The sequence below is a fragment of the Elephas maximus genome, chromosome 4 (genome assembly GCF_024166365.1).
Source record: "Elephas maximus indicus isolate mEleMax1 chromosome 4, mEleMax1 primary haplotype, whole genome shotgun sequence".
NCBI classification, from domain to species: Eukaryota; Metazoa; Chordata; class Mammalia; order Proboscidea; family Elephantidae; genus Elephas; species Elephas maximus.
In genome coordinates this window covers 35,960,730-35,973,354 of record NC_064822.1, presented here as the reverse complement: position 1 = coordinate 35,973,354, position 12,625 = coordinate 35,960,730, and the positions used below count along the sequence as shown (strand labels likewise).

At 38.9% G+C, this 12,625-nt stretch overlaps 1 protein-coding gene across 1 annotated transcript in view; it reads left to right on the top strand.

Moving 5' to 3' along the window:
* PLXDC2 (plexin domain containing 2) overlaps positions 1–12,625 on the top strand; it is a 547,478-nt gene that overhangs the window by 490,797 nt on the left and 44,056 nt on the right. The window contains exon 13 of the mRNA XM_049881892.1: positions 997–1,157. Within this exon, the coding sequence (XP_049737849.1) occupies positions 997–1,157 (161 nt within the window). The remainder of the gene's footprint in view (positions 1–996; positions 1,158–12,625) is intronic.

Below are 12,625 nucleotides of genomic sequence, written 5' to 3'. Positions count from 1 at the left end.
TTAATACACAGGAGGAAAAAAAAAAATTTAAACTTAGAGGGAAAATAACAAAGACATCAATTGGTAATGAAAGGATTGGGAACCACTGTTCTAGCACCTGTATAAATCTCAAAGAATTATCTAGTAATTCAAAAACACCAATCATAATATGCCCTAAGGTATAGTTACCTCCTGCGTATAATTTAGGAAGATCTCCTCAAAGTGCTTCAGTAATCAAAGATTATAGAATTTTAGAACAAGAGGAGACTTCAGAGATTTGTTTTATTTAGTTGATTGAGTAGGATAGCTATTAGAAACTTAATTTCTCTCTTTCTTAACACTCTGAAAAGTGTTACAGTGGAAAGCATCTCGGTAAAAGTTAAAGAAAATGATATTAGTCTGTGGCAGAGTGGAATATTTTCATATGCTGTGGGATCCCTTTTAGATCATGATAAAACTATTTGAGGCTCATGTAGCACCCATCTGTTAGACTTTTAGAGAGGAGTTCGGTATAAAACAGATTTTGACAGCTACACTTTGAACTTATGCACTTTCTGAAAGTGCCTGTGGAGCCCACGAAAATATGTCCGATCCTGTTCACTTTAAAATTTCCTGAAGAAAAATGAGGAAGGAACCTTCAAAAAGCACTCAGTCATTTTTCTGTAGCTAACTTTGATGGTTTAATGAGATAATCGAAGTTAAATTTATTTTATAGCTAATTAAAATGTTCGGTTTGCCACAGAACTTTTAGCACAAAAGCTATTAATTTTGTTTACTGAGCTAGAAATTAAAGAAGTTATAAATGTACTTTTAGTCATTAATCGTATGGATTTTTCATTATCTATATAAAGCACACCTAGCTTCTGAAATTGGTGTTATGAAAGTAAGAGTTGTATAAGAAGTAAAAAAAAAAAATTTAGTGGTATTTTATTAAAAACATAAATATCTCCCCAAATGAAAACAGAAACTTGCAGGGGGAATATATGTGTATCCTGACAGGCATGCTGTTAATTTCAGCTTCCACAGATGACAGTGCAGCCGAGAAGAAAGGGGGAACCCTTCATGCTGGCCTCATCGTTGGAATTCTCATCTTGGTCCTCATTATAGCAGCAGCAATTCTCGTGACAGTCTATATGTATCACCACCCAACTTCAGCAGCCAGCATCTTCTTTATTGAGGTAAGTGTCAAGTATAACAAATAAAAACCATGCTGGTTAACGAACTATAGCCATTTGCTAACAGCACGTGAAGTTAATATTTAGCACATGATTTCTCCATTTTGCAGTTCAAGAGCTCGGTGACTTCACACACATACACACAGTATTGATGGATTGTTTCCATATGATGAACTCAGTTATCTTATCTCAGGAGCTTTTAAAGAAATAAGCTATCATGCCTTTTACAAATCTAAGGAAAATAGGAACCATGTTTTTCTGTCTTATTCTGTCAAGTATGTTAACCGGCTGTTCTCTTGATCCTAGAAGGAAATGCAGCATATTCTGGAGGCTGACATGAGCTCTGGTGGCACAGTGGTTAAAGCGATCAAGTGTTAACCAAAAGGTTGGTGGTTTGAAACCACCAGCAGTTCCGCAAGAGAAAGTTGCAGCCTCCTTCCATAGAGATTCACGGCCTTGGAACCCTACGGAGTCGCTAAGAGTTGGATTGGACTTGACAACAGTGGGTTTGGTTTTGGTTTTCTGGAGACAGAAGGACTTAGTTTAAATCAGCTGATCAGTAAATACTAATTGAGTATTGGCTGTATGCATGATGTAATATGGTGGACAAAGAAAAAGCCCACGTGGGCCTGCTCTCAAAGAACCCACAAAACTATTTAGAAAAACTATAGTCTGTACTACAAAATGATGGTATGTGCCATTACCATATTGTGTGATGTGTGTATATTTATACATTTATGGATAAATGTACACGCATACTTATTTACACATGAAGAGAAAACCAAAACCAAACCCATTGCCATCATTTCCGACTCACAGCGACCCTATAGGACAAAGTAGAACCGCCCCACAGGGTTTCCAAGGAGTGACTGGTAGATCCGAACTGCGGACTTTTTGGTTAGCAGCCAAGCTTTTAACCACTGCACCACCAGCACCATACCAATTGATGTTGTGTTTTCATGTACAGCATGTAGCTTTACCGTACATACCCAGAGGAAATAATGTGGGGAGGGCCAAGGGCTCCATACAAGGGCCAGAGCCAAGCCCTGATGTCCAGAAGCCCTGAAACAGGAAGTTTGGAGGCCACAGAGTATAGGTGGTGTGATCGGGTCCCCTTCTGGCTTCCAGAGATTTAGGTTTCCTGGGCCTCCCATATGTGCAGCAGCTTTCACACGGGAACATCTTAAAGGAGCCGCTTCTCGTCCAACACCCAATAAATACTAGAGAAATAAAATGGAAATCTTCCCTTGCAGAGTTCCAAACATGAAAAGTTTACATCTGTCCAGTTCACTTGGGATATAGAGAATGGTTTCTTGGAAGTTTGTTCGGTTCCTGAGTGAGAAATTATAATTCTTTTTAAACTACATGGTTAAATTTACCTTTTGCCCCTTAGAATAGTGAGGAATGAATGCAGGTCAATTATATAGCCGCTCAAATGCCCCATGTGGCTCTCTACTGTCTGTACAATAATGTACGGTCTCTTTATGTAGGCATTCAAGGCCTTGGCAGTATGGATCTCATCTATCCTTCTAATCCTTATCCGATAATTCTCCTACCTGGAGGTGGTACTACCATCAAGTCTCACTCTTTGTTCTTTCATTTCTGACTCATGGAGACCCCATGTGCGTCAGAGTGGTTCTGTGCTCCATAGAGTTTTCAGTGGCTGATTTTTTGGAGGTAGGTCACCAGGCCTTTTTTCCTAGGTGACTCTGGGTGGACTCGAACTTCTGACGTAGCCAAGTGCATTAACCATTTGCACTACTCAGGGATTCCATGCTATTCTTCATACATACCCCAAATTCTCCGTGTCACTGAGATGCTACTCGCTTTATTTCCTCTACCAAGAAAACTCTCCCCTTCACCACAGTTCTCGGATTTAGGACTCAAACAGGCTTCAATGCCATGTACTTCACAAGCTTCCAGGGGCCATCTCCCTGTCCCTATGGCTGAACATGATCTTTGTCCTCTGAGACTCTAACCAAGGTAATGCACCTATACCTTTCTCTGGCATTTACCTGTCTGTTTTGTATTGGAGTTAAGTGTACACATGATTTAGTCCACCCTACAAGACTTGTGAGTCCCTTAAGTTTCAATGTAAATAACTTGAGGGTTTTTTCAAATAATAGTCATTCTATAAGTACTTTCTGGGGGCAGGGGGAAAGATAATAAAGATCTTAGGACATTTCAAACTTCCAGGGAAATTTTATGTAATGCATATTCCAGAAATGGTATCCTCACTTAGCGTCATAGTAATTAGACAATTATCAGCCATTGCATATAGTTGGAAAGCTGGTGTTAAGTTTTATTAATGCACTTGTTTTTCATGGAAGAAAGTAGAAAACTTCCTTGAGCTCATGAATACATTCCTCAGAGAGCTGACAAGTGACAAGCAGAAAAGCTTCAAGGATCAGCCAGACATCAGCTGCTGCTGCTGCTGCTGCTCCCACCCCTCACATGGTTAAGCTTTATAATATACTGTGAAGTCTGTTTTCTGACATTGTGACTAGAGAAGATACTGTGATACTGATGGTGATGGTATCAGTAGCAGATTGCACAGTGCAAAGGACCTAGTTGACATAAATTCACAGAAATCCCTGTATCAGTATAAACTGTGACTGTAAATAGTCACAAATGTCTTTCATTTGCCTTTTTGAATCATTGTCATAGTCAGAGCTTATACGTCCATGTATATATGTACACGCATGTGCATGTGTGTGTTATTTAGTTGATTGCATTCACCTCTCCCATCGTAAAATGTTAGGTTAGAGCTAGAAGAAATCTTAGACATAGTTTGGTCCTATTGCTATTGTTAGTTGTCACTGAGTCAGCTCTGACTCATGGTGACCTAAAGTATAGCAGAACAAATGTTGCCTAGTTTTAGGCCATATTCATAATCATTGGTATGCTTGAGTTCATTGCTGTGGCTATGTGTCAGTCCATCTCATTGAGGGTTTCCCTCAATTTTGCTGACCTGTACCTTACCAAACATGATGCCTTTTTCTAGCAATTGGTCCTTCCTGATAATATGTCCAAAGTAAGCGGTCCAAAGTCTTGACATCATCACTTACAAAGAGCACTCTGGTTGTATTTCTTCTAAGACTGATTTGTTCGTTCTTCTGGCAGTCCATGGTATATTCAATATTCTTCACAATACCACAATTCGAATGCATTAATTCTTCTTCTGTCTTCCAATTTCCTCCTAAAACCCACTGCCAGTGAGCCCATTCTGACTCACAAAGACCCTATAGGACAGAGCAGAACTGCCCCATAGGGTTTCCAAGGAGAACCATGAATTCGAACCGCCAGCCTTTTGGTTAGCAGCGGAGCTCTTCCTTTTTATTATTAGGGTGCCACCAGGGCTGCAGTACCCTCATAATATAAAGGAAGAGACTGAGGCTCAGAGAGGTGAAATGACTTATCCAAAGTCAAAGAGCCATAATGGTAGAAATAAGTCCCTCTTCATCTTTCCACACTCAGGTGAAACAGAATCATTCTGCCAGTTTCCAAGCTTTTCTCCTCTCTGCCTTGTTCCTCACCATTGAGTCAGTTGCCAGTTTGATTAAATCACCACCTCTCTGACGTGACCCTACTGTAGTCATCCCACTCACAGTGACTGGCTGACAAATGATTTTTGAAGGTGATAATCATAACTTTACTATTATTAAAGCTGACCCATGTTTACAAACTTGAAACACAGATCTAGGATGACACCCTGTGTGTGACATGTCAGGCCTATGAATTTGAAGGTTTTGAATTACTGATTAAATTAGAATTTTTTGGTGTGTAAATAAGGAGATTGAGTATAACAATATCATTTAAATTGCTTTTTATGTTCCATACTCTAAAAAAAAAAAAAAAAACTTTACTGCTGTCTAATTTTATTTTATTTTTTTGTTGTACTTTAGATGAAGGTTTACAGAACAAACTAGTTTCTCATCAAACAGTTAGTACACATATTGTTCTATTAACGACCCAGGACGTGTCGACACTCTTCCTTCTCAGACCTGGGTTCCCTATTACCAGCTTTCCTGTTCCCTCCTGCCTTCCAGTCCTTGCCCCAGGGCTTGTGCACCCCTTTGATCTTGTTTTGTTCCATGGGCCTGTTCAGTCTTTGGCTGAAGGGTGAACCTCAGGAGTGACCCCATTACTGAGCTAAAAGGGTGTCCGGGGGCCATACTCCTGGTATTTCTCCAGTCTGTGTCAGGCCAGCAAGTCTGGTCTTTCTTTCTGAGTTAGAATTTTGCTCTACATTTTTCTCCAGCTCTGTCTGGGACCCTCTATTGTGATCCCTATCATAGCAGTCAGTGGTGGTAGCCAGGCACCATCTCGTTGTGCTGGACTCAGTCTGGTGGAGGCCATGGTAGATGTGGCCCATTAGTCCTTTGGACTAATCTTTCCGTTGTATCCTTAGTTTCCTTTATTCTTCCTTGCTTGCAAAGGGGTGAGGCCAGTGGAGTATCCTAGATAGCCACTGACAGGTTGAGACCCCACACACTACTCACCAAAGTAGAATGTAGAACATTTTCTTTATAAACTATGTTATGCCAGTTGAGCTAGATATTCCCTTAGATCGTGGTCCCCACAGCCCTGAGCCCAGCAATTTGGTCCCTCAGGGAGTTTGGATGTGTCTGTGGAGCTACCATGACCTTGCCTTGTACAGGTTGTGCTGGCTTCCCTAGTATCAGGTACTGTCTTACCCTTCACCAAAGTTTCCAGTTATCTGTTGTCTGTTAAGTGTTTTTCCATCCCTACCCCTTCTCTCTCTTGCATCCGTCAAAGATTGTTTCTTTTTGTATGTAAATCTTTTCATGACTATTTACAGTAGTGGTCTCATACAATATTTGCCCTTTCGTGATTGACTTATTTCACTCAGCATAATACTCTCCAGATTCATCAATGTTATGAAATGCTTTACAGATTCATTGTTGTTCTTTGTTATTGGGTAATACTCCATTGTGTGTATGTACCACAGTTTGTTTATCCATTCATCTGTTGAAGGGCTTCTAGGTTGTTTCCATCTTTCTGCTATTGTAAACAATGCTGCAGTGAACCTGGGTATGCATATGTCTATGCGTGTGACTACTCTTATTTCTCTAGGAAATATTCCTAGGAGCAGGATTGCTGGATCATGTGGTATTTTTATTTCTAGCCTTCTAAGGAAGCACCTTGTCATTTTCCAAAGTGGTTGTATCATTTTGCATTCCCACCAGCAGTGCGTAAGAATTCCGATCTCCCCATAGCCTCTCCAACATTCGTTATTTCCTGTTTTATTGATTCATGCCAGTAATGCCAGGGTGATATGTAGTTTTCATTTGCATTTCTCTAATGTCTAGAGACTGTGAGCATTTCCTTGTGTGTCTGTTGGCTACTTGAATATCTTCTTTGTTGAGGTGTCTGTTCATTTCCTTTGCCCATTTTTTAATTGGATTATTTGTCTTCTTGTTGTAGAGCTCTTGGATTTTCTTGTGGTTTTTAGAGATGAGACCTTCCTCTGATTTGTAATAGCCAAAAATTTTTTCCCAGTCTGTAGGTTCTCTTTTTACTCTTTGGGTGAAGTCTTTTGATAAGCATAAATGTTTAATTTTTAGAAGATCCCAGTTATCTAGCTTATCCTCTGGAACTTGTGGGTTGTTGGTTGTGGTTTCTATTCTATTAATGCTGCGTATTAGGGCCTCTAGTGTTGATCCTGTTTTTTCTTCTATGAACTTTATGGTTTTGGGCTTTATATTTAGGTCTTTGATCCATTTTGAGTTATGTTGTCTAATTTTAAATGAAATTGATTTTTTTTTTCATTTTGAAAGTAGCACCTACTCATTGTAGAAAATTTGAAAAATTCAGAAATGTAAAAGGAAGAAAAAGTAAAGTCAGTTATAGACCTAACATGCAGAAACAATCACTATCAATAGTTTATTTTTATATGTGTAATTTGATGTTTTCTTGTTTAACATAATTATGGTTTCACTATAATGCAAATTAATATTCTTTTAAAAAATAACATTCTGTATTTCATTATGAGCTCTTTGTAAACATCACTTTAATCGCAGTATACTACTCCATTCAACATCCATCCAGTAGCTTTATACTGATTGCCTTTTATGCTGCCAAGTGGCAATTCAGAAAGTGCTGAAGGCCTAACTGTGCCTTAAAGTCAACAAGAACCTTATCTCATAGGATCCTAAAGACTGTTACCAGTTTCCTGTTGCTGTGGTAAAAAATTGCCACAAATGTAGTAGCTTAAAAGAGCTTTTTTTTATCTTACATTTCTGGACAACAGAAGTCCAAAATCAGTCTCACTGGGCTAAAGTCAGGTGTAAACAGGGCTGGCTGTTTCTGGAGGCTTGAGGGGATAATCCGTTTCTTTGCCTTTTTCAGCTTCTAGTGGCTGCTCACATTCTTTGGCTCGTGGCCTCTTACTGGTATCACTTCCACCTCTGCTTCCATTGTCAAACCTCCTACTGTAACCCTGACACTCCTCTCTCCTCTTATAAGGACCCTTGTGATTACATTGGGCCCACCTGGATAATTCAGGATAATCTTATCTCAAGGTCCCTAATTTAATCACATCTGTAAAGTCCCTTTTGCTATGCAAAGTAGCATTCACAGATTTTGGAGATTGGGATGTAGACAACTTGGGGAGGCCATTATTCCATCAACCACTGACTGCATTCAATGTAAGGTACCCAGCACACTGCCAATTAAACTGACACATGTCCTTGCCCATAAAACACATCCCGATCTCAGAGGTCTTAAAAATGTGACACACTGTGTATGTATCTTGTTATGTCACAATGAAATACAGGCTGCATTGAGCATAGGTATAGATTAGCTCCTGTGCTAGATACTATGGATACTGCGATAAAAATTAGTGACATTATCTGCCCTTAGTAGATACAGCGCAGTTCATGTAACCATTCTTCTACTGTGGAGCACTGGGACTCTTTCCATTTTCTGATGTTATAATTAGCCCCATTACGAACATAATAATGCTAACAGCTAGCTTTTATTAAATGCACTAGTAGAAGTGATTTACAGTCATTTAATCCACAAAAAGACACTGTGAGGTACAAAGTTATGTCCATCTCATGGATGTGGAAGCTGACAGACAAACTTTAAGTTGTTCAGCACCATGTAGTCAGTCCGATAGAGCCAGGATTTGAGCCCAGGCTCTCAGACTCCAGAGACCATACTCTTATAATGAATGGGCTGTGTTGCCTTTCTATATGTAGAGGATCTTTCTTCCTACACTGTATGTAGATATGTAAGAAGATGTATGTCCAAGGACGTATATCATGTCCTTAGAACAGATTCCCAGAAGTAGAATAAAGCAAGGAAATAAACAGTTTAAAGACACTCAGATAAATATTGCCAAAACTATTTCCCAAATGTTTACACCAATTTAGGAAGCTATTGTTATTATCTGTTTTTGTGATGATAATAATGACAGTGACTATTATTTGCATGCATTGTTCTGGCAGGAAATATAAACAAGCTATTAGGCATTCTGTGGACACAGTCTTCCTCATACAAAATATTTGCATAGGATTTAGTTTTTAAGTTTGTATAAAGGAAACAGGAGAACATGAGATTTGAAATCTGTAGACACATTCTTGTATAGAGGCTAAGGAACAGTGAAATGCCTAAGATCAAGAAAACAGCAGATGAGAGTAGGAGGCAATGATGATAAATGAACCATCACTCCATACACTGTAACCCCACTGTCGTCGAGTCTATTCCGACTCATAGCCACCCATAGTACAGAATAGAACTGCCCCATAGGGTTTCCAAGGAGCAGCTGGTGAATTTGAACTGCTGACCTGGTGGTTAGCAGCTGACCCTTAACCACTGTGCCACCAGGGCTTCCCATACACTATAATTAAACAATAATTGAATTGACTGGGTCCGTTCCAGTGTCTTCATTTACAGCATAAGGTACAAGGGCTCCATTCTCCTAAAACACGCAATCTCTAGAGATAGAGTCATTCTGTTTTTCATTTCCTTGTCTTCTGTATTCTTCCTTCATCCTCTTCAGATCGTGGACTGAGCATTAATCTTTGACTCAGGTGAAGACTCCCTTTCAAGTTGATGGCTTGCATTTTTTGTTTACGTCTGACTTTGACCAGTGATTTTCAAACGGATATCTGATTTTGACCAAAATCAATCCTATTACACAAAAACGGCTAAACATGCTTTAAAATCTGTTAAAAAGTAAATTCATTATCTTGAAACAAAATAGCAGACAGCAAGTATTCAAATGCACGTGAGAGTTTTATAAAACGAACATCTCTTTGGAAAAATTCAAGATGTCTTAGCTTCTACATTAAAGTTAATAATTGCTAAAATTTTCTGAGCATAGCTTCTGTGATTTATAATAAATTTCATTACTGTGTGAACATGGGTTACAGAGATGTGTTTGCACTGTTACAGGTTATTCTCCTATACCACCGTTTAATATTGTTTAAAAAAATACGTAAGATATAATCTAATTTAAGATCAAGCAAATAATATTTCCAAGTGGGTGGTGCAAATGGTTAAGCAATCTGCTACTTGCCAAAGATTGGTGGTTCAAACTCACCTAGAGGCTCCTCAGAAAACAGGCCTGGCAATCAGCTTCTGAAAGGTTGTTGTTGTTGTCGTTAGGTGCCATCGAGTTGGTTCCGACTTATAGCGACCCTATGCACAACAGAACAAAACACTGCCCGGTCCTGTGCCATCCTTACAATCGTTGTTATGTTGAGCCCAATGTTGCAGCCACTGTGTCAGTCCACCTCACTGAGGGTTTTCCTCTTTTCCAATGACCCTGTACTTTGCCAAGCCTGATGTCCCTCCTGACAACATGTCCAAAGTATGTAAGACGCAGCCTCTCGCTTCTAAGGAGCATTCTGGTTGTACTTCTTCCAAGACAGATTCGTTCATTCTTCTGGCAGTCCGTGGTATATTTGATGTTCTTCGCCAACACCACAATTCAAAGGCGTCAGTTCTTATTTGGTCTTCCTTAGTCATTGTCCAGCTTTCACATGCATATGATGCAATTGAAAATACCATGGCTTGAGTCGGGCACTTAGTCCTCAAGGTGACATCTGTGCTTTTCAATACTTTAAAGAGGTCTTTTGTAGCAGATTTGTCCAATGCAATGCATCTTTTGATTTCTTGACTGCAGTCAAGAAATCAAAAGATCTGAAAGGTTACAGTCTTGAAAACCCATGGAGTATGGTTCTACCCAGACACACATGGGGTTGCCATGAGTCAGAATCAACTTGACAACAGCTATCAACAACAAATCATATGAAGTTAACATTCCCATGAAAAGATTCTATTTGGACTCTAAGCAAAATGATTTAGACTAGCAATCTTAATAGAAGAATTAACCTTAAACAGTTAAACATTTAATTTATAAAATGACTAGTGTTTAGACATTTACGTGCAAGTTTGGTTTGTCTATACTAATACAAATGAAGAGAAATGGAAAAGATTAGCGATAAAGGTGAGCAATTCCTTGGAAAATAGACTATGAGTAAAATATTGAAGTTATTTTTTTTATTAAAGAAAAATAAAAACTAAGAGCACCCAGTCCTGCTGCTGATGATGCAGAGCACTGTTCGAAACATCTTCAGAGAGAAAAGAGTCAGTACAAAGACTAATTTAAAGATGCTAGAGAACAAGGAAGGGGCCATGGTGGTGCAATAATTAAGTACTTGACTGCTAACTGAAAGGTCACGAGTTGGAACCCACCAGCTCCTTTTCAGGAGAAAATACCCAGCAATCTGCTCCTGCAAAGATTTCAGTCCAGGAACCCCTATGGGCTAGTTCTCCTATGTTCTGTAGGCTTTCTCTGAGTCAGAATCAACTTAAGGTCACACAACAGCAGAGAACAAGGCAATAATTATAGAAACAATGCCCCTTGTGTTTCAGGAAGGGACTGTGATATAGTGCAATAGTGACTGAATCTGCCCCTGAATCCAAAAAAAACGAAAACCAAAGTCATTGCGATTGAGTCATGTCAATTCATGGCTACCCTTAGGACAGGGTAGAACTCCCTCAAGGGGTTTCCAAAGCTGTAATCTTTACAAAAGCAGACTGTCACATCTTTCTCTTGTAGAGAGGCTGGTGGGTTCCAACTGCTGACCTATTAGCACTCTAATGCTTAATAACCATCAGGCACCAGGGCTCCTTGCTTTTGAATAGAGGAAGTAATTCTTCCCCTGAGAGTTGTCCTAGCCATATGTAGCTATTGAGTGTTTGAAAAGTAGCTCATCCGGATCATGATGTACTACAACTATAAAATACATACCAGGTTTTGAAGACTGAGTAGGAAAAAATAAAAGAATATAAAATATCTCACTGATAACTTTTGTATTAATTACAGGTTGAAATACTAATATCTTGGGTATATTGAGTTAATAAAATATTAAAATTAATTTCACCTGTTTTTACTTTTTTAACGTAGCCACTAGACTCTTTAAAATTACATACGTGGCTCACACTGTATATCTATTGGACAATGCTAGTATTTAAAGAAAACTGCAGACAAGAGGGGATTAGAAAGGAACTCTGATTCTCACCACATTTTTTGAAAGTAGGAAACCACCTAATTTTCAGCTAGAGGATAAGAGGAAATTAGAAGCTTGAGGAAGAAGACTGCCAGAGCCATCTTACATGTTGACCATTCATTCATTCATTCATTATTGAGTATTTGCTGACCTCCTATGATGTATCAGGTACCCACAATACAGTGGTGAGCAAAATGGACAAGAGACAGACTTTGTCCTCATGGAGTTTATGTTATATCTCCAGTGGTTGGAGACAGACAATAAATAAGTAAAATGTGTTGTATATTCAGAGACTAGTTTGTTTTTTAAGGTAAGTATGAATTTTAGGATGAATGTGTATTTTTACAAAAGAGGCAGTCTTTTTATTTGACAAAAGCCCAAAGTCAGTTAAATGGGGAAAAGACAGTCTCTTTAGCAAATGGCACTGGCATAACTGGATATCCATCTGCAAAAAAATGAAACAAGACGCATACCTCACACCATGCCCCAAAACTAAAAATGGATCAACGACCTAAATATAAAATCTAAAATAATAAAGATCATGGAAGAAAAGTAGGGACAATGCTAGGAGCCCTAATACATGGTATAAGCAGTATACAAAACATTACTAGCAATGCACAAACACCAGAAGAGAAGCTAGATAACAGGGAGCTCTTAAAAATCAAGCACTTATGCTCGTCCAAAGACTTCACCAAAAGAGTGAAAAGATTACCTACGGACTGGGAAGAAGTTTTCGATTATGACAATTCCAACCAGCATCAGGTCTCTAAAATCTACATGATACTGCAAAACTCATCAACAAAAAGATGACCCAATTAAAAAATGGGCAAAGGATATGAACAGACACTTTACCAAAGAAGACATTCAGGTGACTAACAGATATATAAGGAAATGCTCATGATCATTAGCCATTAGAGAAATGCA